The sequence below is a fragment of the Nomia melanderi genome, chromosome 4 (genome assembly GCF_051020985.1).
Source record: "Nomia melanderi isolate GNS246 chromosome 4, iyNomMela1, whole genome shotgun sequence".
In the NCBI taxonomy this organism is placed as follows: Eukaryota; Metazoa; Arthropoda; class Insecta; order Hymenoptera; family Halictidae; genus Nomia; species Nomia melanderi.
The window spans coordinates 12,233,127-12,246,749 of NC_135002.1; the positions used below are offsets into that span (position 1 = coordinate 12,233,127).

Sequence of the window (13,623 nt, forward strand, 5' to 3'; positions counted from 1 at the left end):
CGCCGCAATGAATCCTGTGTTTTGGTAAGATTGCCCGCTTAGGCAGATTAATTCCGTTGAGCTCATCCTTAGGTCTGTTTCTTCGCAATTTTAAAATATTCCGACACTAAGTTTTGAAACAATTGTTATCTGTGATACGTTTAAATTGTTCTTTCGCGATGTTATTTTAGTGTTCTTTCCTATTCTCTATTTCCTGTTAATCTTGAATGGCAAAAGATAAGTAGTATATACTGAAAGATTTTCTTATATTTCAATGAAATATGAAGTCTTAAAATAAAATAATTAGAAATATAAACGTAAAACATAAAAATTACTTTCTATTCAAATAGTTATTTTATTGCTGCATTAATGATGTAATTTTGAATTTGTTGCTTTTAAATTACTAATGTGAGAAGAATGGCTTTTGTTTTAGTGAAATGCGTTATTACAACAATTTGTCCCTTCAGTATGACATTTTTCGAAAATTGTAATAATTTATAAACAGTTAATCGGTAATCGTTCTTCCATTAATTGTATTTTTAATAACTAAAAGCGAAGAGAAATCGTTGCGCACATTGGTCTTGTAAATAAATCTTTTTTTTTTTTAATGAAATGGTAAATACGCGAATAAAAGTTACTCGGAGTTTGACTCCACGTTCGAGCAACGATTTCGTGATTGATTAAAATGAAAACGATCGACAAAGCGAGCCGGAAGCGAAATTCCGTGAGTAACGCTCGCCAGCGGCGCGATTAAAAATAAACGCCGCGGGACAATTGAATTCTGTTCGATTATCAGGAGCGGCGTAGTTAATAGAATTGCCACAAGATTAAAGTATCTCTTGCTATGCGGCAGACTAATGAAAAATCAGTTCGTTATCGAATATTGCGATACGGAGGATTATCGAGCGGCAGAGAAAAGTTCCAATAATTAAATTAACGTGGCTTTACCTCAACGTGCTCGTAATTCGATCGAATTCCGAACGATTGCGGTTGTGACAATTTATTTTCAATATCAAACCGAGGCTAGATTCAAACTTTTCATACAATGAAAAGTAAACGAATGGAATATGTAATTTCGTTTTATCTATAATACAGAATTCGCAAGTACTTTTCAAACTGAAACGAAACATTCAAGTGTTATTGAACTGCCGATACTTCTTTCAAATTCCATAGCATCATTATATTACAAAATTAATTTTCATACTGTCTGGGACATTTCACGAGCTGAACTTTGTTTTTTTTTTATATTAATTAAAATTCACTACCGTAAAAACCATTGATGATTTCCGAAGAATGATAAGTATAAAAATACGCAATTATGAAAACTATTGTTATAAAATAATCATTTTGAAGAAAGTTGGACTAGTAATAAAATGTCTACAAGGTATTCATTGATCCAACACTTACCTCTATGACTTCCGGTGATTTTGTCCCGCAGGATATTTATCTGATGTACTCGACCGAATTCCTCGAACAGCGTCCTTAAATCATTTTCGTCCATGTCGTGCGGAACCTGACCCACGAACATTTTTATATTGTCAGGATCTGGCTGCTCGACACTGTTGTTGTTCATTATACTGCAAGGAACAAAATTATTTTTATAAAATTTCTGTTTTGCTCGTATGTTATTAGTTGAAGCTAATAATAAAAATTAAACTTATTATAAATAAATTTACTCAAAGGTATAAACATGTGATTAACACTTGAACATTAGTGCTTGAGTTTATTTTACTGTATATTTTTAGATTTCAACTAACTACGTATTTTCTTAAAATAAAGTTTTCTCTTCTTTAAAGATACCAAGTAATTATATTAGATTTGACAAGGAAATCAACACATCTCTTAGTATTAAATTAAAAATAAGCATAATACTATAACTAATAAATAATAGTAAGTAAAAACTTGAATGATCACAAGCATTGTCTATGAAATCACTTTGTCTACCTTTTTGTTAACAAGCAACCACTTGTAGAGTGTTTAAACCCAGTGTTCATGCACTGTTCACATCACTGTTAATAAATAGATATGTGTATTGACTATAACTGCTGAACTTATTTATGTTACAACCCAAAAATTAATGATATTATAAAACATTCATCTAGTTGTCATCGACGTCTAGACGCTTACATAAGGTGTGCACAAAAGACTGACAAGCATAGTTGAATCGTTGCACAATGGTAATATTCCATCGGTTTCATAGTAAACAAACTATTTTAGTCGGCTGACAGTGGCGTACCAGATTTATTGCATATGGCTGTCCAACGGCATACTTCATTCTGTTTGTTTCACTATTAACAGATCATATTTTACTCATGTGGCTAGAAACTGTGTTGCCAGGGAGTAGTCCTCGTTTTATTTTGTCAAATCAGTTCACTCGGTAGATGTATTCGACTAGAGGATATTTTCTTTCTTATCTAATCTAGCACAGGCCATAGTTCTTCAACCAGACGAAGATCATAATTTGCATATCTAACTGCTGAACATCTCAGTGTACACTTATAAATAACAACGATTTATGTTCTAGTAGAGAGATGTAATCAGTAAGGAACAACTTTCTACTTTTCTGACAGATGAGCCTCATTCTACTTGTTTTTAGATCTATAATTTCTTTTGCATTTGTATGATTGAGGTCAGATTAGTTTTTACTTTAAAGGTATGCTCCATTTTCTGTTATATAATTTGTAATATATTTGTGATATAATAGAATATAAGTTGAATAATAACTTATACAATAAGTTATTTTCTATATATTTTTATGTATGTACAATTCTATAAGTTGTATATATATGTAATCAGTTATTATATTATTATGCAATATATTATTACATCATCATACATAGTCATTGTATTTTATATTGCTTCATATTCACAACCTTATACGTGTCTGACCATGCGTAACTGTTACTACTTTAGATACAATTAGGAACCACAAATAAAATTCACTGAAAGAATATCAAGTTTCATCGTATTAAGCATTGGTCGTAATAATTATAATTTAATTATTAATTCAATTCAATTATTTAACAATTACTAAATAATAATATGACAGGAATACGTATTACGACCATTTATGTTTAATACGAATTATGATAATAAGTATAGTGTAGATTGATGATGCTGAATACATAAATGTTAATTTGTAACATGTTTCGGATCGACATATATTTCACAAGCAGGAACCGTAATCGCTTTTCATCCGACCTGAAATATTAACGGGATCCATTTATATTCTAATATTTCGCGGTTCTCAGGAAAAGTGCACGTTAATGCAGATGAAAGATTGGATTCGTTTATTCTACTAATTTCTGTTAAATGCTTCCCGTCTTTCCACAAATCGGAAACATTATTTTACAAATAAAATCTCTCCCTCTCGTAATTACCCACTCCATAGTTCTTTCGTACTACACGTGCGTGAGCGTGCTCTCGAAAACATGATACTCATAAAGTCGTCGGCTTAATAAACATTTTCATTTGGCAAAGTACACTTGAAATCGATCTCCACCATATTCGGTTCAAAAGCTTACAGGCGGCCGCATACGGAACTTCATTGCAGCAGCGATAAAAATGTTTAAGCGTTTGCATTCGTGCGTATCAACCGAGAAATAGAGGAGGTGACGATGTTACACGATTCGCGCCAAGTTTCAAGATCTTTTCACTCGATTCGGCGAATTGTATCGATTTCGAATTCCGTTATTATTAATTCCTTCTATTAGTTTTAATAAAATTAGTTATTTTCCGTTACTGTCTGATAATTTCATGTGACATTTAATATTTACTTTTGTCATTTCTAAATTAACTTAAAAATCAATTTCTAATTTTTATTCGAATGCATTGAAGATATTTGCGAATTTTTAAGTATGAAAATTTATTAATTTTACATTAGACAAGATTGTATTCATAAATTCTTAAATATTTGTAGTTTACAAATGTAATGAACACAAGATAGGGTAAAAACAAAATTGTTTTACTTCGTTACATATTCATTTTACCAAATCTATTAATAAGTGATACAATATTTCAGAAAATTTCATTTTTTTTTGTTTATTAATTAAAATATAGATTCGCGAAAAAACTCGCCGACTAATAGTAACTTCCTATTAATCGAGCTATGCTATTAATATTCCTCCAAACGAATCCTTCTTTTCGGTCGCGACTAAATCGACTTCACCCTCTAAGTTACGTCAGCAGATATATTTGGCCACTTCAGTCGAGGGTCATCCCCGAATTTTAAACATGGTGGCCACATTCCGGAATATGTTAGCTTGCGTCAGTCGCCAAAAGACTGAGCTACGTTTAATTAAGCTTGTGCACGTGTTTAATCGGAGTGGGGGATTTCTCATATGTATTTTATATATAGATATGTACATATACATGTACATACTTATATATAAAGGGTGACTCGTAAAAACATATTCATACTTTAATTAGTACATAAAAAAGTTTTATGAATTTCTGTCCTACGTATTTTATTATAAATTTTCGAGTTATAAGTTTAAAAAAAATATTCGAAATTAACAACTTATTTACCACTCATAATCAAGCCAAACATTTACTGACTATATTTATAATTTTCACCATAGCGTGTTAGTGTATGTTTCTACTTTTAAAGCTCTACAACTTTAAAATCAAAATACAAGGGAATCTCGTTATATAGTTCCGATTTATTTTGTTTTAAACCAACGTCATTTTATAGGTTATCTTCCGTTAAGCATTCGCAATCGGATAGCCGATTAATAAACATTCGGTAGATAAAGTGTTAATATCGAGTCCCTTAAAAATACCAGATATTCCATAAATAAATACAAATTTCGATAAATTCAAATTGATAAATATTATTAATAAACATTAATGAATTAATAAACATTAAACTTGTCGTAAACGTACTATACTATATGATAACGTGTGCATACATAAAAGACGAAATATCAAAGATCTTGTTTAATTATTTACAACTCGATAATGAAAGAGTATAGGGCATATTCACTTGACATGTTTTATTTACTTTATGCGTAGGTTCGCTTAAAGCCTGGACATGCATTTATGAGTCACCCTGTATGCACATATATCCAGACGCTTTTAAAACTTCTGGGGTACTATTGCCGACGGTTGGTATCCTCGATCGGATTACACGCATTTGGAACCGTCCTTGTCGATGTACGGTTCAGGGGAACTGCCCTCAATCTCATCCAAACGGATTATCTTGTGTGTTTCATAATTTTCTAACCGCCGTATCATCTGAACCGTTTCATCCGCGTGTACAAATATCCACGTGGACGATCTTCTGGTGACTATCATTTTGACGACAGATTTACGTATCTAAATATAAATTGTGCATTTTGGTTTATCGCTTTTATCAATGTTTTCATCTTATTTATTTATTGCAGTTATTGATTATTAATAACGGTAACATATTTCAGAAATAAATTTAGTAATTTACTTTTAATATTTATTCGTCATTACTCGTGAGATAATAATAAAATTTTGCAGCGGTTTTTGAAGAGTTTTTAATTAGGTAATAGGAAAATGGAGATAATAAAATTATATAATTTATGTTAAAAAATGATTGTAATTAATGTAATATAAGAAAATATTAGAATATTGAGAAATGTTATGTTTTATTGAGATTCGAGTTTGCGTTAAAACATTAACTGTCACGTCGTTAACTAAACATGAAACGAGTTCTCTAACACTGTTTTCCCAAAGTGAGGTGTATTCAGCAACATAACAGGTGTGGTCTAACTTTAATTGTTAATAATCCGAAAACTAGTGTTTACTGACTTTATAGGCTCCAAAACGGTGGTACCGAGAAACCTTAGAAACCTTTGACAAGTTATGTGAAACTTACATTTATATTCAAATTCACTTATATTTCTTGCTGTTAAGCTTAGTTTAAGTTAGATTATGATTGGACTAATATTTCTGAAAAAGATTACAACTTCTGACTAAAAACAATCAAGGAGCATGAAATAAATTAACGATCAAATCGTTACAATTAATTCAAGCTTCCAAAATAGCGTTTCAAATCATACTCCTCATAGAATAATAATTTTCCATACGACATCTGTTGAATACCAAACTACAAGCGTTCCCATTTATGAAACTCTGGAATTCAAGCGATCGACTTATGGACACGAACGCTCCGCCGCGTAAAAACGATCATTCCATGAAAAGGAGTATTTTGCAACTGTATTGAAACGAGAAATAAACGAAAGAGGAGCATCAGGCGTCTGACAAATTGTTAATAAAGCGTATCGATCGGCCGGTAGTGGCGGCGAGTACCAGGGTCGGTGATAAACCGCGAAAAACATAAAATTAGTGACGCTTCGATGTCGCGGTATTGCGGCTATTACACCGGACGATGGCAGATAATGGGCGCAAGTATGAAACAAAATTATCAACGCGGCGGTTGCCGTTCCAACTTTATCTCATTAATTATTATGCACTTTACGTTGCGCCCACGGTTGCTCATGCCGAACAACTTTTCCCTTTACCGTTGCGGCACCGACGACGACGACGACTTTTAAAGTTCGGAGATTTATAGTTGGGCCCGGCCAGCGGGACAAGAAAGTCTGACCGAGACGCTCGACAACCTCGAAAGAGTTCGCGAGTGTCAAACCGGTGCGCCGGCACACTATTTCAACACGGAACTTTATGCAAGCACGATTTTACGCCGCAACAAACTGTCGCTGGTGCCCGTCGCGTAAAACGCTAATGCCTTCCGCTCGGGTGGAAGTAGTCATACTCGACGAAGAGCGAAACATCGCCACGACCGACCGAGCCCGCACACGAACCGGTTCGACAACGAGGAACATTCAAGTGACGGCCAACAGTTTTCATGAAAGCTTTAAGGAAAGTAGTGGCTACTTATGAAACTGGTTCAAGAATATTCCTTTTACATTTGTTGTTATTTATATTGAAAGGATGGGAATGGATCTTGAAGTTCGGGTTTGGAGATTTCAGATCTTTTGAGAATTGTTGGAGTTAGACGAATGGTTTACAGGGGGAGCTTGAGTGTTTTAGAGAGTACTTACGAAACTGGTTCAGGGTTATATATTTATTTGTTGTTATTTGTATTGAAAGGGTGGAAATGGGTCTTGAATTTGGGGGTAGGGGATTTTTAAGGATGTTTCGAGGATTACTGAAGCTAGATAAATGTTTTTTTTAGTTGTATAAATAGATTTCCTAGAACTGTTTCCTTTTTAAATAATATATTATTTCATTAAAACGTAACACATTTTTGTCAATTCCTATGGAGAAATGTTAATTTGTTTCTCTGAATATGTGTCTATGCAATTGTATTCGAAGATTTGAGAATATAAAGAAACGTTCATGTTATTAAATTGTAACGACCTTTAGATTTTATTTTTATTATAGAGAGTCCTTTAATTGATGGAATCAATATATTGTTTATTCTGATTTCTATGAAATAGTTTATAGAAATCAAGTTTATAGAAAATATAAATGAAACTCCATAACCTTATGAACGTACGTAACTTACTTATATTAAGTTGTACTATATTATTTGAAAATAGTTGTTTCATGTTCATACATCCTTCAGGAAATAAAAAGAAAAATTAAAAACTTCACAATAGCACACATGCACCGTATTCTTGTTCAATGGTAGCACGCCAACTGTTTTCCCATCTCCACAGTTCCCAAAGGAAAAGTAACAACTTCCTTAATTACTCATTTTTCCATCGTTAATCGTTCATATCGCGCCACGAAATCAGCCACATTCACCGGCCGAAATTAATTGCTCCCGGCGCGGGGGGAGAGAAAGTTAAGGCGAGCTTTTCATCGAGAAAGAAATTTCCCAGCAATTAATCCTGAGCCGGGTGAATCAGGAAGGCCTAGCAAAAGGGATAGCTTTTCCCGTCCGACCCAGTATGCGAGGGAAAAAAAAGAGTACGGGAATTTCGCGAAACGATAAGAGAAAGTTAATATTAGCCAGGGAGGAGGTTTAAAGCGATTTTCCAGCCGGCCGGCTCTTCTCATCTTGATCTATAGAGCGTGCCAGGGAGGACGGAGTCGAGGAGGAAAGAGCAGCCGTTACAATACTACGTAGCTCCTCCCCAGGGAGGAGGACTTTTCCCCCATCGACTTGGTTATCCTCTTTTCAAATCAAAGGGATGGGAGTAGGTTAACTAATCAGGGATTCTAGTAGGTTAGGTAAACAAAGTGGCTAATGCTGGCGGATTCAGTGTTTAATGCACCGAGGAATCGCTTCTTTATGATTATTCGGGTATCCAGAATCTTGCTCAAGTTCCTATGTAAATATTCATTTGTGTACAATCTGATGTTCTAAAACTCGATGTTGTGGGAAAAGAAACGAAAGATTGGAATGGAATATCTTTGAATGGGACAAATTTCATTGACTTAAAGAATTTCTTTGAATGCAAGAAAATATAGTTTTCGTTTCTTTTTATAATTTGCTAGAAATATTATAATAATAAAAATAAATATGCCATAAATATACTATCCTTACTGCAGTGTAAGAAATTTGTATTTCTTTCGTATCAGTTTGTATACAAATGTTAATCTTTGAATTTATTATTATTGTAAACACATTCACCGCATTGGCTTACATAAACTGTGTATGTTACATAGTCTTTTTACCTTTAGCTTTAGTTTCCTAACTTCAATTTATGTGCAAGTGTTACGTTTGGAGATATATTATTAAGTCAAAATAACGAATATTCACGAAATGGTTTTCAAATTTCATATTTTAGGTATAATTATTCAACATACTGTTTTATGTGCATGTAATGTTTTGTTTTTATTGATTTTGTCACAACATACTGGGAAAGTTTCATGTTAGAGGTATATTCTACACATGCTACATTTCATTTAACAGTACCCAGAACCAAGCTATTCTCATGGGAAAATTCCGAACTTCGTAACCCATTATCTCGCAAACCACTGAGCCAGTTTCTATCAAATTTTGACCGAGTACTCTATTATTAGTGTCAATTATAACAAACATACAGTTCCTTTACTAATCTTGTAGAAAACAAGTTATATGGTGGAGTTGTGTAGTAAACTAATAAATAATAACTTCCTACCAATGATCGTAAATATAATTAGTCGAATTTATTCGTAATTAAAAATTGGATTAAATTCATTTATTTCGAAGTTGAAAGGATAGTTGAACGTGGGAAAAAGTACTAATGTGCCAGACAACTGTTTTTTCGAGGAATAATGGCAATTTGTTAATAAAATTCACTTCAATATTAAAAAAAGGATGATCCTATTTACACTGCAAGCATTCAGTATTAATTCCTTCCCTCTTTAGAAAACTAATAATCAGTAATCAGTGCTTACTATTAATGACTGCTGATAAAGATAATCGGATATAAATAATTATCAATATCTATTAATTACTAGTAATAAACAGATTTGTTAATTATTATTATTAATTAATTCCGTTAGTATTGAATTATACAATTAAAAATTGAATAAATAAAAGAGTGAGTTCAAAGTATTCTTCATTAATGTTTAGAATATTAACATGATTGATTCTTTCAAAAGTGCATTTATTCTAGTGTAATCTTGGTAAAATTTTATTTTTATTAAATAAAAAGTAATTACTGGAACTCAAATCTTCTTCTATATTAATACTTCATTCATTGGATTTTCCACTGTAATAATCTCTCTTTCATTTGTTGGTCCGACTCACCGACCACTAATTCTGCTACTTTTTGCGCATATTATGTTCTGCAATAACATTCAATTGTTTACGTAACGTCAAAGTGTAATAAATGAGCTCTCGTTCGATTCGATTCATCCCATAAACGTTTAATTCAACGGAGGTATAACCTTGTCCTAGTATGTTCAGGATTCACGGTGAATTTGACAGAACCTGGAATCATATTACTTCCTGGCGGAAATGAAATTCATTACTATGCACATATTAAATTCCTTTTCCACTCAGTTAATTAAGACAAATTATGCACTCTGTAATGCGAAGGCATAGTTAACGTAATATTAATTTGCTACGTATAAAGTAGAAACTAATTATATTAGTGTTCGACGGTAACGTTAACAGTACAGCTGTAGGAAAATTCATGAAAATGTTCGACTGCCACGATATAAGTTTGACAAACTAATAATTATTCTGACTTTTACAATAGAGAAGTATCTGTCCTGGGGAATAAAGTTGAATGAAACAGAACATTGTATAATTATTAGGTTGGTACATATGAAATGTCGGTTTTTCTTTAGTTGTGAACGTTTATCTCCCTGGGAACTTGCTGCCAGAATGAAAGTTGACCATACAACGATATTGCGAAACCTTTCTAAAATTGACAAGGTGAAAAAAAATATAATATTTCCATTGTAGATACAGTTGGATTCGTTTCCACCAATGCTTTCAGAGCATCATTTTTCACAGACGTTCTGAGTCTTCCATGCGGTTCATTTTGTAGGGAAAAATCACCAGACCGAAAATTTTCAAACCAACGCTGAACTTTTCGATCGTTAACAGTATTCTCCCCAAACGTCTGGTTTATATTGTGTGCAGCTTTTGCAGCATTATTACCAAGTTAATACTCACATAAAAAAATTTCCGAATATCGGTTGAATTCATATCGGTATAAAATTCAAAACAAATAACAAAAGGGAACACTTTTGAGAAAATTTTCTTTGTTGAAATGTGACTCTGGCAATGGACAGCACGACTATAAACGAGGTTATGCCAAAAACAAAAGCATAACGAAAACAGGAAGACAAACGTTCACATGTAAAGAAAAACCGACATTTCATATGCACCAACCTAATACATTATTTCTTTATCTTCGCAGTTCATTAGTCCCAAAATTATTAAGCAATATTTCATGAATCTACCGTTTCTGTAACTTAAAATGGGGACAGTATATTTTTAGAACAATTTTTGTTTCAACGAAATATGTATAATTTGTATTCATGGATTGTTTCGATAGTATATGACATAATGCATTGCACTTTGACAATTTTTAATAGTTTTTCTAAGAAAAATGAAAAATGCGTAATATATCTATCTTGTTCTATAAGGGTTATCACTTTTGAATTCAGTGTATACCGATATTATCCGTTTGCACTCGAAAGATTTACATTGGAAATATTCTGTCTGTCTGAAACTGATTTAACGATAATTCACAGATAAATTAAGCAACGCAGCTATTTTATTTAAATATTTCATATAGTAATACAAAGTTTAATTTAAAATATTAAATATTCAACTTCATGGTTTTGTTGTATTAAATCAAGCGGTGACTGAGAGTCACCTCTCGAGTGCAAAGGATTAAATCAGATATATCGATTATTATAGACGATGAATTAGGTAAAACTGAAATCTAAAATATTTCAGCTATTTTTAACGACCCCAAATAATTTTTAAAACAAAAAATATTTTCCTTTTAACGGGCCCAATGCAATGATGAGAGGAAGTTTTTTCAGAGAATTTTCCAGAATTCAGGTCCCTAAAAACTCTTAATGGAAAACACGATCAAAGTTTGACCATGTCGAATTTTCAAGTGTCTCCCGACCTGCCAATGCCATTAACTCTTTACAACTATGTGCAGGTATTAAAAAGACATGAAAGAAATTTAATTTGATGGGTCACAAACGCGTCAAGCTGTGGAGCAGCTGTACAGAAAGTAAAAGCTATACAGAAAATAGAAGTTACATAGAAAGTATAAATTACATAGAAAGTATAAGCTACATAAAAAGTACAAATTATCCAGAAAGTAAAAATTATACTTATAGAAAGTACAAGATATGAATTATAAAGATAGTATAAGCTATGCAGAAAATAGAAGATATATACGAACATTTCTAACTACAGCTGCGAAACGTTTAACCATAATAAAATTAATGGAAGTCTCCGGAACAACGAATGATGGTTCCATAAACGGAACACATGGCATTAAACCGGTTAAATTCCAGCGTGGAGCTCTCATCAATGCTCAATATGTGATAGATCACCATCAGCCGCGTAATGGGAAACATGCTAAATCTCGTAACTCATTGAAGACGCATAGCGTCAACAAATTACGGGGCCGCGCCGATACCGTCTCGACAATAATGGCTCGTATACGTTCCCGCCGTGGCCAAACGCTCAATTATCAGGCCACAACTAGGATTACCGCTCGAGTGAATATACATGCGTCCTGATCCTTATCTTATCGGTAACAGAGAACGTTGCTCTCCTTCCGCTTGCCGAGGGTGGCGAGGTCGAACGTGGAGACGCCAAGGGTAGGATCCGGCTGCGGAACACAAGGCGAGGCGGAAGAGAAATAAAAAGGAACGGCGGGTTGGCCCAATAGGGCGAACTACATCAAAGGAGCGCATTTACGTCTCTATCCGGCGTCTTCCTTTTCTATCTGCCAGCTACTTCCTCTTCCATTCGTCCCTTTCCACCAGCCGGTCTTAGATCGAGCCTCGTTTCATGTTTGCAGTGTAAACCGTTTGCGCAAAACTGGAATACCGAGGTAACGGGAAATAAAGCGGTTGTCACAATTATACATTTAGTTTGCGCAACGACCGCGCTGGTGTGTTTAGGATAATGTCTAGACTGACTGTTTTCATTCCGTTTTATATGTATTAGGGAACGGGAGAAGCTCGTATGGGTTCTTAAAACGAAATTTAAGTTCAAATTAAGATTGTTTTATTTTATTTGGTATCAATGGTATAAATATAACTTGCTGTCAATGTCATTTTCATTTATTAAACTAGTGAATCACCGATTGAAATCGAACCTCAGTTTATTACTAACAAGAAGACCGACTGGTCTTTCTGGTACCTAATATAAAATGCGATTTTTTGGTTATATAATTGGCTTGGCGTAATAGTGGTTTGATTTGTATTTTTGAGTTGTTGAGAAAAAAGCTCTTGTGAAACGTGCTTGAATTAATTAGACGCTAATATTGCAATGTTATTAATAATGTTGATATTATTGATTATTGATATTAGTAATTATAATATTATTTTGAATCACTCATAGACAAAATTATCATTTTCTTCTTTTAACACATAAGAGATAGTTCAATCCTTGTTGACACTTTTTCCAAATTAACTTTTAAACGAGGCAACTTTAATTGTTTCAATTTCATTTCATTTGTACGTACGATTCTTTTTGTACGTTTATGAGTTGCTTTGTTTACTTAAAAAGTTCACAGCGTTATAGATAGAATAATACTTCTCTGAAAATTACATTTGAGGTAGTTTATTCTTCGCAATGTTTCTAATTCTATAAAATGTTATATTTTAATCAACAGATAATTGTATTCCAGTTACCCAACTATAAATATATTTGTTTTACTTTTACGATTATACATCAATGTTAATAATTGGATTGGTAGCTGTCCTATGGATGATATTCAACGAATTCGATATCAAACTACTCCAAGCGAGGTGTTGATATTTCAGGTACTTGGCATCTATTTTCGATACCGATACTTCTTGCAGCGGCATCAAGTCAATATCGGTACCAATCGTTGAATACTTCAGAGAGCTAGAAATACCTACTTGATATTTAATGAAATTTTCAATATTCATCGGTCACGTTACAAGTCGTTAATATGAAATATAAAACTCTATTTCTTACTGCTGAGTCTTTCGATTCTTTTCATCTCAAGTATACAGAACTGTAACATAGACGGCGAACAC

At 33.2% G+C, this 13,623-nt stretch overlaps 1 protein-coding gene across 12 annotated transcripts in view; it reads right to left on the reverse strand.

The window, feature by feature from the left end:
- LOC116425485 (CUGBP Elav-like family member 1-A) overlaps nucleotides 1-13,623 on the reverse strand; it is a 495,366-nt gene that overhangs the window by 198,498 nt on the left and 283,245 nt on the right. For 11 of the 12 annotated variants that reach the window (XM_076367228.1, XM_076367233.1, XM_076367229.1 and 8 more), the window contains one exon: nucleotides 1,387-1,556. In XM_076367228.1, coding sequence (XP_076223343.1) covers nucleotides 1,387-1,556 — 170 coding nt within the window. Of the gene's footprint in view, nucleotides 1-1,386; nucleotides 1,557-1,923; nucleotides 2,130-13,623 lie in introns of those variants that run through there. The other variant, XM_076367235.1, reaches the window with a different exon arrangement.